General features: G+C 41.6%; 1 protein-coding gene across 1 annotated transcript; it reads right to left on the minus strand.

Annotated features, from left to right (window-relative positions):
* Positions 1 to 1,372: 1,372 nt before the first annotated feature.
* On the minus strand, positions 1,373 to 12,597 carry acsl3b (acyl-CoA synthetase long chain family member 3b). Its single transcript, XM_005948521.3, has 15 exons — positions 12,369 to 12,597; positions 9,485 to 9,974; positions 8,701 to 8,878; positions 7,728 to 7,837; positions 7,431 to 7,569; positions 6,698 to 6,848; positions 6,384 to 6,507; positions 6,192 to 6,263; positions 5,941 to 6,080; positions 5,310 to 5,482; positions 5,125 to 5,199; positions 4,839 to 5,030; positions 4,639 to 4,753; positions 4,398 to 4,555; positions 1,373 to 4,221 (listed from the first exon to the last, which is right to left on the minus strand). The coding sequence occupies exons 2-15, from the start codon at positions 9,833 to 9,835 to the stop codon at positions 4,064 to 4,066; spliced, it is 2,136 nt and encodes a 711-aa protein (XP_005948583.1). The 5' UTR covers positions 9,836 to 9,974; positions 12,369 to 12,597; the 3' UTR covers positions 1,373 to 4,063.
* Between the last annotated feature and the right edge of the window lie 2,259 nt (positions 12,598 to 14,856).

A 14,856-nucleotide genomic window follows, 5' to 3' on the forward strand; every position in this document is an offset into this window, starting at 1 on the left:
TCAAACTTAAAATTGAAACTGTTGCCAATTAGACGATTTCCAGATGGTATTACATGGTGGATCAGGTCTTTGCTGGATTTTTTTCCCATTTCTTAAGGATGTCACTTACAGATACTGTTCATCAGCTGTAAATATTTTTTTAAGGTCTGCCACTTCTTCTTTTGTGCTCCAGTTTCTTCAGATTCTTTAAAGGATACACTGCAAACCATGCAGAAGTATGCCAGATTTTTGGCTAAGCTCTTTGGAAATCACCAGTTGAGTGAAACTCATCTCAGTTTTTCTACTTAATAAAAGAAGAATTTCTGGTAGCTCATTGCGAGGCTGTCCCATATTTATAAAATGTTAACCTTTTAGAGATTGATTTAAAAAAGTGTTTGGCTTCTAACCAAAATATCTATAACAGATAGTGAAAAACAGGATTTTCTGTCATTTAATTGTGTATCTGTTATTTAACTACTTTGGTGTAGTATGAATGGCTGTGGAGGAAAAAAAACAAAAGGCCCCCAACAATGTATGCCCTCCTTCTTATTTTCAAAGCTGGCTAACAGGCTGATTTGAAAATAAGTCTCTGGGGGGCTGATTCTGGCCCCTGGGCCTTATGTTTGACGCTCCTGGTCTATTAAATATAATAATTGAAAAAAAAAAACAACCTCCAGAAAGCCCACAGAGGTATTGCTTAACACTTCTGGTTTCAAAAACAAAACTTAAATAATAAACATAAAAAAATAAAATAAAAAACCCCACTGGGGTGACAGCCATAAAGCTCAGCTGCAGGCTTTAATAACAGCATGTATAAACTCATGTGTGATTTGTTGTTTTATACGTGCAGTCTGTGATTCTGGAGAATCCAAATACGTCAGCTGAGGCTCAGAGAAACTGAATGGGACAACTTGCCAATGTCATGTTTTTTTGTTTTAGACTAAGGCTCAACAGCAGTTCAAAAAAGTAAAGGATTATCTGCAGCCCTGGTGTTGAATAATGGATCCTGACTACATCATCTATGTTAATCAGCAGGTGCGTTCAGAAGGAATTCAATAAAATTGATTTTTTTCTTTTTCTCTGATTCAATTTCTCAAGAAAGGGTGAAGAAAAAACAAACAAACAAACAAACAACACCTTCCTTTGTTTACTAGCTTTAAATGAAGGTCGACTTCCAGGACTGGATGTTCCGCTTGCGTCGAAGCGGCACAAAGCCTTTCACAAACCACATCCGCACACGCACGCACACTGGCCTTCGTTGCCATAGAAACTCTGCTTTGAGGATGATTCCAATCAAGCTGCTGATTATTAGTCACACGTTAAACCTCACAGACTGCGTTCAGGTGTTTGACAGACACACACACAGAACTCCAAAGCACACAAACACCAGCAGTATTTACAACACAAACTTGTTTATTTCATGACATAATTTCCAAGGCCAAATCACAAATAAATAAAAGGAAGAAGACACTTGCAGTAGCTCAGCTTTCAGGCCCATCCCGAAAAAAAAAAGAAAGTTCAGTTACAAAGATTACTAAACATATTAACAGGAGGCTTTACACCTGTACAGTTATTGGTACTTTTAATGAACTTTGATCTGTGAGACCTGCCCCACCCACCCCCACCTCCCTGATATTTACAAAGAAAGAGAAAATAACAGGAATGGTGAAATTGATCTCTGCACCACCCCTCAGTCTTTGCCTTGTTAGTTTAGATAATGCTTGTTGGTATGAGATGACGTGCGTCATCAAGAAAAAAAACAAAACAAAAAAACCCAACAATGTGTGGAGTGCTTCACATTCTAAAGACCCCTGAAGATAGCTCGTGTGTGTCAGAAGGCAACCAGCCGCCTCGAGCCAGGCAGAGAAAAAGCAGCAAACAGCACACACAAAGGGAGGCACGGGTCCCCCCTCCCCCAACTTTATCGCGATAGTTTGGTCAAAGCTAAATACGATCCTTATGTATGAAATCTGATGACATTGCCATTAGGAGGACCCTACTGTACCCTTTATTAATGTCATCTTCGTTACAAGCAAAGCAGGGTTTGCATTCAGAAAAAGGCGGCTGCAAGAAAGATGTAAACCTTACAACAAAATAAAAGAAATCGAAGAACAGGGAAGAAGGAAATAACAAAGCTTGTAAAAGTCACTTTACACTATTGCCATTCAGAGTATATCAACCACCAGCACCAAATCCATAAACCTACATTAATTAATGCATGTTTTTTAAATTTTGTTTTTTTACAACATTTCAAATAAATGTCAGGTGTCTGTAGCACTGGAGACCCTTTTATATACACTGCACAAATATTATACAGATAAACCAATTTCAAGATACAGGATTGTGAATTGAGCTTCAGCTATGCATACACTCCCAACTTTTTTTTTTTTTTTTTTAAAAAAGGAGTGGGTCAATAAATTATTTCTTCAGTTGTTTGAATGGAGTGTGATTCTCTCATACTGATGTGCTTTGGTACATGTGCACTTTACATCATGCAATTTTCTACAACGCCAGATATAACTTTTTTTTAACTTTACAGTCTTATTAAAAACATTACATTTGCAGCACAGTACGTTCAAAAGGAGCTACATCTACACTTCTCTATCAGTGTCTCTCTACCATCGCCCACATTTCTACAGTCCTACAGGCCTTCCATTATGCACTGAAGTTGAGGCCTAAATGTTAACATGCCGCGAAAGGGCCGCTGCCTGTGCGCTTTTTTTTTTCGTCTTCCTTCTTAGATACTTTTAATATTTGAGTATAAATATTGCACATTCACTTTGCATTTCATTTTTATATGTAAAAAGGTTAAAGTAACAGTAAACAGACCTATGGTAAAAACATGTACAGTTGCACCACAAAGTAACTGGGACAGCAGTCTATGAAAGGCTAACTAGTGTAACTATTTTTCCTGTGGTAAGCAACTAAGTTCCCTTGAAACCATCCGTTTGGTGCATTGGTCGTGACTGGAGGAACATGTGGCATGGCTACTGTATGTCAATAAACCACAGAAAAAAAACTGAAAGGAAAAACAAAAACACTCCCAATTGGTCCTAATGTTTGACAATCTTGTGTAGGCAGGGAACAGCAGAAGGGATACGACTCCATCATTTATAACTAGGTCAAGTCAGTAAGTCAGAATTTAAATGTACAGACCTTATGACGCGGGCTAATAAAGGGAAAAAGATACAAAAGAAGAAATGAAAAAGCTTGTAAACAAAGACCATTAAAGTACAGGTAGCATGAACAAAACAAATAATAAAAAAGGAAAAGAACGCCCACCCCCTACCAAATAATACCACCATAAAGTAAAAGTATGAAAATGTATTTGAAGACATCCTAATGCTCAAATCTCTCATGGCTTTGGAACACCCATTCCTTACACAGAAAACTGATCAGATGGGTTTAAAAGCTAACAAACCAAACATGAAGGAAATGTTGAAATGCAGATTTAAAAAATAAAATAAAATAAAGACCACAGAGATCCCCGCAGACCTGAATGTTACTTTGAGCCCAGGAGGTGTCCCCTCTGTTGGGCTCATGCTACCTCCCCACCATGTCTCTGCCAGGGGTGCGCACTTCATGGCCCCCACGCGGCACACTCCAGCAAGCAGGGCAGCGGGGGGAGAAGCAAACAGAGTGTGGTCGCTGACATGGGTTCAGCTGCATCAAGCTTGACATTTGTTTCACTTTGAGTCATGCAAAGGTCTGACTTCATTCGCTGTCTTGGTCGTCACAGCAACTTAAAGACCTGAATTCCTTGAAAGGGAGTGGTTGGTGCATTGCACACGTCTGGCTGGCTCAGCTGTCTGTTCAGCCTCTTAGGTTTTGACAAAAACCATTAAGCTGGATTCGAGAGTCGCCCCCCCCGCCTCCATCCTGCTTTGATCGAAGCTGGTTGCAGGGAAGCCGGGAAGGAGGTGCATGGGTCCCTGTGGGTGTGTGTGTGTGTGTATTTATGTGTTACCGGTAACTTAAATGTAACTCCTCAGAAAGTAGTCTTGGAAGTAGTCTTGAGAACTGTGTGAGTGTTTTCAGGTAAATATGTGGATGTGTTTACTGGTTGCTGGGAGTGCGTCTCGTGTTATTTTCCTCCGTACATCCTCTCGATATCTTCCTGGTAGTGTGTCTTTAGCTCCTTACGTTTTAGTTTGAATGCGTCAGTGACCAAGCCCGTCTCTGGGGTCCAGGGCTCAGCGCTCAGCCGGATCTTCTTGGGAATCTCAAATCGCTCCAATTTTGCTGGATGTGAGAGAGCACAATCACAAGTCAGCCTGACAGATAAAGTGTCATCTTAGTGCAAAGTCTGACACAGGGGACGGGATGCTATCTCACCAAATCTGAACAAACTATTCAGATGTCTCACTTGAGTTTTGTTAATGATACTGTACTTGGGAGATAAGACTTTTTCCCTCTACCTGTGATAGCAGCCTCAGTGATGATGCGGAGGACCACCTCCTCCATCTGGGAGTTGTTGCAGAGTTCTTCCCATGAATCCTTTATTTGCATCTGCTCAGCCAGGGCCATTAGCTGCTTGTGGTTAGGCACCACAAAGCTGATCACATATGACTGGTCACTAAACAACAACAAAAAAGATTAGATTACAGATTAGGCAGCAACAATGAAATAAACAGATCCAGAAAGTCTGCGGGGCTTTACCTGTTGGCATAGGCACAAATATTGTCTATGAGTGGGCAGTTCTTCAGAACAGCCTCCACTTTTCCTAGAGAGACATATTCGCCTGCCTGTAGTTTCACCAGATCTTTCTTACGGTCTGTGAGAAAAGAAGAATTATTAGAATCCCGACTGATGTTCCCTCTTGTATCACATGCAGTCTAACTCATTTTTGCATTTCTTACCGATGATCTTGAGGCATCCGTCGGGGTGGAATTCTCCAATGTCTCCAGTGCAGAACCATCTCTGGCCGTTCTTGTCCACAAAGAAGTCGTCTTGGATCTTGCCTTTGCTTTTGTAGTAACCCATTGTGACATTGGGCCCACCAATCAGAATTTCCCCTCTTGGGTTGGGCTTGTCTGTGCTGTAGTAACCACCTAAAAAAGATCCGGATTTTTTGATTATTAAGCAACTTAAAGTTTTTTTTTTTTTTTAATGAACTAAGGACGGATTTTCTAGCTCTGTACTCACCCTCTTCCCAGTCCTTCAGCGTGATCTCTGAACAAACCAGTGGAGCACCAACCCGCCCTGTGCTGTAGTCCCAAACTGAAAATACAAATAAAGACTTATATTAACTTTGCTTGTCATTTCTAAGTTCTTTTTATAATCGTTTCTCCTAACAGCAAAAACACATCTACTCTTTCACATTTGCTTACATTCACTGATGGTGCCAGCTCCACAAGTCTCCGTCAGACCATAGCCTTGCCCCACAGGGCAGCACATACAGATGTTCATGAATCTCTGTGTAGCAGCCGAGAGGGGAGCTCCGCCAGACAGCAGCACCCGTGTTTTCCCTCCCAAGAGCGCACGCACACGTTTGAACACCAGACTGAGGAAAAAGACAAGAAAACAGAGCAGGGTGATGATGACGGCTGCAAGTGGAGGAGACTCAGAAAGCAACTCCAGAACCTAAAAGCTTTGAAAAGTTAGCCATAAAGCCCCATAGCAAACAGATATTGATTCGTACTAAAAAATGTTGTGTGCACGCACAATACGAGAGTCAATACTACCCAAATACTCACACAGGATCCAGAGAAATAGCTCTTTTGTTATGATTAGCCAAGAAGGAGCAGACATAAATGTGTGCTTGTGTATAACTCAGAAAGCAAGCGTCAACTGTCATTAATACAGAATGTCTGAACAACAGGTGGGCGGGGCTTCGTCGCTCACAACCTAAACTGTGTGCCTGATATCAGCACCACTGCACGTACCCTCTCATCGTACAGATTCAAACAGAAAAGCATAAAAGGTCCTGTTTCAGGGTTACGTCATGTGCATGGGTATTACCGGTCACAGAGAGGTGTGCTGTAGCCCTTGGAGATCTGCTCCATCTTGTAGTTGTAAGCCAGCACAAACAGCGTCCTCTGGAATTTGCTCATCTCCTCCACTTTGGTCATTACATTTTTGTAAATCCGATCCATGATCTCCTGCACACCAAGCAGATGAACTCTCAGTAGACATTTCTGGCATTTTAAAAGCCCCCAGTACTTTTATCTGGTGTGACTGTGTTAGGTGTACTGCGATAAATGCAGACTTACTGGTACAGCAGCCATAAGAGTGGGTTTAAGCACACTGGTATCACCTTTACTGCCCTTCTTGATCTTGGTGGACTGTGAAATAAAACAAAAGGCAACCTCTTTAAATCTTTAATGGATTGTGAATTTGCAGTGTACAGTTAGAGAGACAAGAAACGCTGACCAAAAGATGCTGCTGCCCGTTTCCCCACTGACCTGGTCTGCTAGAGTCTGAGGAGAGGAGTAGCCGATGCGACACCCGTGAGAGATGGACACCAGTTCCGCGCTGAGCTCCAAAACGTGGGCTAACGGCAGGTAGCCGATATAGGTGTCCGTCTCACTGCGAGCACACAGGTCATCTCATTAATTACCTCTAGATACTGACATAAAAAAAACTGTCTCTGTGTGAGTGACAATCACCACACACGTCGGCAGAGAACGAAGTGACAGTGGAAACTCTGTGCACCAGAATGTGGCAAAACTCAGCGAGAAAATGTCAGAGAACAGCGAGAAATCGGATATTGACATACTTGAGGTTAGGGATTCGCTCCGCCATGCCTGTGATGCCAGCAATGAGGTTGCCATGGGAGATCATGACACCCTTGGGGATGCCTGTGGAGCCGCTGGTGTACATGATAACTGCGATGTCTGAGGTCTCTGGCTTTCTGCGGTCTACTGCAACTATGGTGGACAGAGAGAAGAGCGGTAATGGCTACTGGGGAAATGGACCGTAAATATAATATTTACAGAAATGAAACCGTAGTAACAACAACTGCATGGTGTGTGATGATTAAGGATTGACTTATCTTTAAGGTTTAAAAAGGACAAATATAAACACTTTTAATTGCATATAAATTTACAGTGCTTTGATCATGCCTCTTTCAATTCATATTAATGGGTTTCATTATTGAGAGATTGAATTGCTCCTCGTTATGAGCCCGGTCTTCAAATGTGTGAAGACAAAGACAAATTTCAGATGACTGCTGTATATTAAAAAAATGAAAATAATAATTTCACACATCTACTGCACACGACAAAAATGCAGTTTTCAGATGTTTCAGTTAAACCAAACACAGCCGAGGTGTTGGCTTTGTGATGGCATTGTGTGTTTTGTAAGTGGTGATTTGACCTCCTTCCGTCACGCAGAGCACATCACTCCAATTACACATTGGGGTGCTGGCTTTGTGTTAAGCCTCCATCAGAGCACTTCCACTTTCCAGACCAAATTAGAAACCTTTTCAATCACCCTGCTCAAACACTCACTATTGTCAGGCCTGGATCCCATCTCCTTCACTGTGTCCATGTTGTAGACCATGATGCCTTTAGGAATGTCTGGCCAGCTTGTGGGTTTACTGTCCACTACGATGATATACTGCAGCCTCGGCACGTCACACAGAATGGCCTATGGCACAGAGATAGATGCAGGTGGGAGGGAGGAGGAAACCGTCATTAAGCTACACTTGTTATCACACTCTAATGTTGCACACAACAAACCAGCAGCTGCTGGTTGACTTTGTTAAACAGTGTACATGCGATAAGTGTAAGAAGGTAAGCAGTTACCTTGAGACGGCTCTGCAGCAGGTCTTTGCTTGTGATGATGTGCGTGACTTCGGTCTCATTCAGCCCATGTGCAATGGCCACGGGTCCGAGAGTGGCGTACAAGGTCACAACTGTCAAATTCAATTACATCTATTTTAGTTACACAGTCAAAACAAGATATAATGGTATCAGCTTATATGCTGCCTGATAGGAGAAACATTTCTATATGTCCATTTTCGTAACCTTTTCTCCAGTTCAGGGTCATTGCGGGGCTGAAGCCTATCCTAGCTCTCATTATGTAAGAAGCGGGCAATTTAGAATCGCAACATTAACAAACAAAGACACCTTTGGACTGTGGGAAGTACCTGGAGAGAACCTGTGCAGTTACTGGGAGAACATGGAAACTCCCAGAAAGGCCCCAGCTGTGTGGCAGGTTCAAACCAGGAACCCTCATGTTGTGAGGAGACATTGCTAACCACTGTAACACAGTGCCATTAAAATAGGCTTGGGATAATTTTGAAATGATACAAATCCCTTTATTGAACAAACAGGCTCTGACTCTACTGCCTACAATACCCGCAGCACTGTCTGTGGGAAGTAGCGTCACAGCTGACTACGATACAGTCAAATGGTACCTTCATAGTAAGATGCTCACTAGTCTGAAAAATATTGCTGGAAAGTTTTTAAACACTGGCACAATGACTACCCCTTTTTTCATTACTCTTATCAACAATTATATCAAATATTTTTACTCATTAAATATCTGTATTGAAATTAGTCCCTAAAAGTAAGAATCCTCTGAGCTTTACATTAAGACAATATAAACAAAAAAGAGCAAAATAAAGAGAATGTATATTTTATTGAAAAGTGCCTTGGATCTTTGATGTTTTCCTTATTATTATTATTATTATTATTATTATTATTATTATTAATAATAATAATAATAATAATAATAATAATAATAATAATACACATTTGTCCTTCTGCCACTCACGTGGGAAATTGTACATGAAGCAGGCTTGTGCTGTGACAATCCACTCCGCTCTGGTCTCACAGAAGATGGCGATGTTACAGTGAGGCTTCTGATTGAGAGCTGCCAAACCACTGCCAAAACACTTTGCTGCCTGGTAGGCTTCCTCATACGACAGCCAGTCATAGTTCCCGAGAATTACCTGCAACGAACACGCAGAAACCATGCAGTCTTCAGCATTTTTGTCCTCATACTACACCAAACATTAAAAGAAAAATGATGGTGGTGCATATTTTCTACAGGGCCGGGAACGGTTTCATTCAATTGGATGAATATGAAATGAATAAACGGAACCATAATATCCACATTTGTAGGATCGGCGTTGCTTTTTATTAGAAGGAATAACGAAATGGTATCACTGAACCCACATGAGAGGCTGCAGATATTGCTCTTATATGCAATATTGAAAAAGCCGAACATGATAGTGTCTCCTGATGGCAGCATAACACATTATTTACAGTCCGCTAGTGCCATCTACAGGGCGTCTGTTGCTTTGCAGGTGTTAATTGGGCCCAGAGACATAGGAGCAGAAAATTTGCTGCACTTCCACCCACATTCATCACACTGTGCACAGCAGCTGACTGCACTCTTATAAACAAACTTGCCGTTATCTGACCGATTCGCCTGGTGTTACATTTCTAAAGTTAAATGAAATGAGGGGATCTTCATCTTGACATGACTCCAACCTCAATTTTCACACGAACTAAATAAAACTAATTAAACAAATTATAAGGGTAGCATGTCTCACCTTTTTAAAGATCTTGCCGTTTGGTTGGCGCTCATCCTCCTCACTGAGCACCTCCCTGGTTCCCAGACAGTCTCTCTTAGGAAACCTTTTGGCAGCGTATTCAAACATTTTGTCCAGGGTGTCCACGCCAGGGTGGAGCCACGCAACTAGCTCCTTTTGGCTGTAGACTGCTCTGTAAGGCCCTGCTGGGTGCCCGCTAACCGAGCGTGCCTTGATCCTGCGGGCTCGTTCCAAGTTGTTGCCAGCTCCAGAGAAGAAGTACCAGGGTATGAAGGTGATGACAGAATAGACCCAGACCACTGAACGGAAAACCTGCAGCAGCAGGGGGTTCATATCCTCCTTCAACTTCATCTCTGAAGATGAAGTAAGCGCTGGAAATGTATAAAACTTGGACCTGCCCTGAAAGTACCTCAACTTGCTGCTGAGGCTGAAGGCTGGAGGCTGTGAGTTCTTTTGAGCTTTTTCTTTCTGCACAGGAAATCACCTAGACCTGCGAGACACACACACACACACACACCACATGTAACTTTAGGAACATAGTCTGGAATAAAGACGTATCAGCACATTTTGATAGCAAGGAACTGCTTCCTGGTAAAATAATCTTTGCTTGCATGAAGGCCATCTCTTCCTATTCTTAGTATCACTTTCAGTCAGCACTATTCACCTCACCAGCAGGTCTGTTTAGAGAGGAAACATGGTGCTCAGTTATAAGATAGCTATTAATTAAAGATTTATTAACAGAGCTGATATGGACTTGTAATTAACTCCTTAGCTTAAAGACAACTGACTGCCTCATGTGTGAAACTGCTTCATTTCCCCATTTTATTAATTGCTAAATTAGTATTGTGAGGGCAACACTTTGTGATCTGGAAACAATACAGAAACAGCCCTCATTTCTTTCCTTTCATCTTGTCATTTTTCAATATTTTGTAGAACACCGTTAGATACACTTATAGAGATGATAGCTACAGCTGCAGTCTTACATAAAGATATAGATAAACCAGGCCAAACAAGCTTTGGTATTGCTGGAAATGACAACAGTTAAACTCACAATCGCTGAGGGCAAAATCAAGCAGTGGCTGCATTTAAGCCAGAGAACAATGCCTCTCTAATTTTCTTTATTTCTGACTGCGTCCAGTGTACTCAACCACTTGTTTCCAACTGGATCATAACATGCACTGTACTTTTGTACTTCTCCAAGTCGTTTGGCTGTACAACAAAAACCAACTGCAGAACGAGAGCTTGGCTATTTGTAGCATATACTTAAAGCCAAAGGGTAATTTGCAGAGTAGCCCTGCTGCCACACAGCCAGACCACATGAGAGTTGGTGACAGGCAGTGACTCATTCTGCAGCTTAATGCAGAGATGTTTGCAGACCCTCACATAACTCTAAAATGACTAAGAAGAATCTTTTCGCTTCAGCATTTATTTAAGAGGTGGGCTGACCATGTGCAAACAGAAGCTACAAGACAAGAGGAAAAGGTCCTCAGAAAGCCTCTCCACAGTTGCACCCTGAAGCTGAATTGGAAGACTTCTGTGCTGAATCTGAGTAGAGCCTACTATGCAGACTGCGCAAGTGGCCCGAGCCATAGCTAGAGTCTGCAACTGTGAGGCTGTGATGAAGCGACATGTAGTTACAATCCCAGGTAGCTGTAGGTTAGATAACTGCATAGGTTTTAAGAATCTGAATCTCTTTATTTTCATTGTACAAGTACAATGAAACTGGATATAAATAACACATACAAAATAAATAAAAGGAAATATAAACAGTTAAAGCTAAAAAATAAATGACAAGCATTCTGCAAATGTGTGCATCAGCCCCACTTTGTACCTGTATATTTACTGAGGGGAAAAGACAATCCTAACTGTTACTTCAATCAGGTCCAAACTCAAATCGCTCCTGCTACAAACATGTCTCACCTGTTGTACAGCAACCCAGATACCACAACCAACCGATAAAAGTCATCCATTATCTGGGCAAAGTACACTGAGAAGTCCTTCCAGCTCCAACACGTATTACAGGTCCAGCCATTGTTGGATTTGAATGACACAGACACACCCTCTCCTGCTCACTAGTTCAACAATATAATGCATGAAAAAATATGTCTCAGTGGGAAAAACCTGCAATCCCTTAACACACAGCTGCAATGAATAACTTTTTGATCAGAAATTAGACCTTATTTGTTAATGCCAGCCAACAGAGACTACACAAAACCTCGTGCTTGTTTTAGTAACGCAATTTAACAAACACAGCAACTTGCTGCCACTTTAATTTTAAAGTATTGTTTGTTTTAACACTAAATATGATAGCAATAGTGGCAGTATGTTAATCAGCATCGGGACAGTAGTATAAACTCAGCAACTCCCACTCTGGATTTAATCTGGTGACGAGTGTAGCGTTTAACCTAGTAATTATCATGTAATTCAGACTGCAGCAGTCAGATGAGAAGCATGACATACAGTGCGGTGTCGGTGCGTTGGTTTGGATCCTTAACAGTATTCTGTATCAACATCGTTGAATAAAACCGGCACACATAAAATAATTTTTGAGCAACACTACCGCTGGATGACACACAGAAGGTCACATGCTACGATGCTAGCGAAGTAGCATCCAGATTAGCGGCTCAAAGACGCGCTAGCAGCTAGCATTTAGCTATAGCTAGCCTCCACCGCCGCTACTACTACTGGTGCCTTTAGTGAAGCCGGTTTTCCCGGTGGACATTCACTGAAATTAATTTAAAAAGCAGCATATAAGCGTGGCCCGGTATGGACGTCTAAGGAGAATTAAAGGGTACGTGCCACGTTGATTAGCAAATCGGTCGCTGAAAATAAGACCATCTCTCCTCAACATCTGCAGAGCGCTCACGCCGCAACACATTCTCACCTCTTTCCTCTGCAGCTGCGCTTTCAGTCTCTGAAGCACCGGATCAGCTAGATTAGCCTCTGCAACCACAGCTCTGAGAAGGATGAAGACATCGTCTGTTAACTCGGCGTGCTTGTCCCTAAATTACAACCGTTGGTCCGCTCAAAAACCAATATAAAATTAAGTCAAATTGTAAATCAGAGCATCACCGGGCCACTGCTGCCAGCCCGGAAGATATAAAGTGACGTCACGACGCTTCTCCGCCTGCGATTGGAAGACTGGAGGTGGCGCGTGCTTGGGCCAACAGAGACGTCAGAGAGGTTATTATCGGTCACAGCCGTCTACGCGGTCCTACAGCAGTAGACACAGAGTGTGGCCGCCCGTGAGGCGATAGGTTTAGTGGGCTGTTAAGTGACCGCAAGTCACATATTATTGTGTTTGATAAGCAAGTCGGCGATCTGCCAAAGAAGAGACAGACAGCTGTCAAATGGGCGAAGGGAAACGAGACGAAGGGAAAACAAGCTATACATACCGCAATAAGTGTAAGACGCTAGGTTGTCTTGAGCAAGAACGGTTACCAAAACCACCGAAACTCCTTACCTTCCTCTTTTTGTCGACAGCTTATTAAAACCTAGGAATGTAAAGATTGACTACCTCCTTATCAGCTTTGATTGACTGTATTTCATTCCAATACATATCCCAGACCATCAAAATGATACACTGAAACGTATATGAATTAAAACCACGATGCTGTGCGTTCAAGCACCAGACTAAGGAGCACTTAGTGAGTAATGTAACTCACATCACAGTCTATTAAAATTTCAGTACCCTACCAGATATGTCAGTTTCCCCCCAAGTAGTTGTATATAGTATTTGTATTCTATTTTTATCTTATTGTATATTTATTTTATTTTATTCTACTGTATACAGTATTTTATTCTATTCTGTACAGTTGTGTACTGTATTTATTATTGTATTCTAATTTTTGCCTCATAACTTTTGCACTGTCCACTTCCTGCTGTGACAAAACAAATTTCCCACGTGTGGGACTAATAAAGGTTATCTTATCTTATCTTAAGTATTTAATTCAAATATCTAACTGCATGTGATTGTTGCACAGTTTTATTTAAGAGTTCTGAATCCTTGAAAATAGCACACTTTTACCACAATATATTTCCTGAATTAAGAAGACGAAAGAAGCGTCTGAACTGTTGTTTCATACTTCTCCATAATTGTTTTTTTGGAGTTTCTATTCCTCCAAACTATCTGGCTCACGTTGTACTCGTGGTTCTTTTCTGGTCTATTTCCTCTCAATAGTGTGTGTGACAGGATAGAAATGAGAGAGTAGAAATATGAGGAATATGATGAAGCTGCAGTGAGTGATTAAAGTTAGGATAAAGCTTGTTCCATATCAGCCTCTCCAAACTAAATTCATCTTTATAAAAGGTTTATTTCCATGTACCTGTATCATGTGAGAGACAGCCAGCACTCTTAATAGAGCTTTCTACAATAATGTATTGATAATTAATGGTGCTACTGTTGCAATCAGTTCAGCCTGGCCTGTGGTGGTCACTGATATTCATGTAAAATCTGTTTTTGGGGGAAACAGTTAATGGATAGTTTGCGAATTCACTTATCAGAATAATAAAAAACAGCTGCTGGTAAAAAGATCACATGACTTGATAATGTGGTTCATTCATGTGTTTCACACACATAATAAACATAAATATGTGTGTGTTGGGTTTATTCTAACAGGCAGACATGTAAATACAATAATCACCAACATTGGTTGACTTTTAAGTGTCTTTAAAAAAAAATCAATTCATATATATTTAAATACTTTTATGTAATTTTATAAAAAGAAACTTGTCTGCAATCTCATGTTTACACACCAGAGGGAGTTGCATCTCTTACGTGAGGCCCACACATTGCTCTCCTGTTTCAACTTGACTTAGACGTTATCCCAAAATGCTGCATGTGAGACAGAGGCAGAGGACAGATAGGAGAGAAACATCTCCTGTGACTGCTAAAAAGGAACACGATGAAAGTGAAACGGTTAGATGAGCTGCGTGCGACACTTTGACCCTGGACATCGATTTCTTCTCACTGTTCTTTAGAGTTTTTGCATGCTTGTTGGGCCATATGTTTTTACTGCCATTTTCTGACACATGTGCACACAAAGCCACACTTTCTCCACCACTTACACACAGACTTGGACTCACACAAGCTTGTGGTCACATGATGAGGCAAACTGCACACAGAAGGGTGATAATCTCACTCCTCGGGCTGTGTCTTTGAGGTCACGGCGGGACACGGACCGTCAGGGGGCAGATGCTGCAAGTACACACATCACTTTCATCTGCTCTGTGAAATATGTGTGTCCAATGTGATAATGACACAGAGACACACTCTGCACACACTTAAAACGATACAGGAAGAGAGAAAATGTATCATGCAACTGTCTGTCTCTTTTGAGTGTCCACGGCGTCTAATCACTGTTCCCCGGAGA

The sequence above is a fragment of the Haplochromis burtoni genome, unplaced genomic scaffold, assembly GCF_018398535.1.
Source record: "Haplochromis burtoni strain Fernald_Lab_line unplaced genomic scaffold, NCSU_Asbu1 Contig_608, whole genome shotgun sequence".
Lineage (NCBI taxonomy): Eukaryota > Metazoa > Chordata > Actinopteri > Cichliformes > Cichlidae > Haplochromis > Haplochromis burtoni.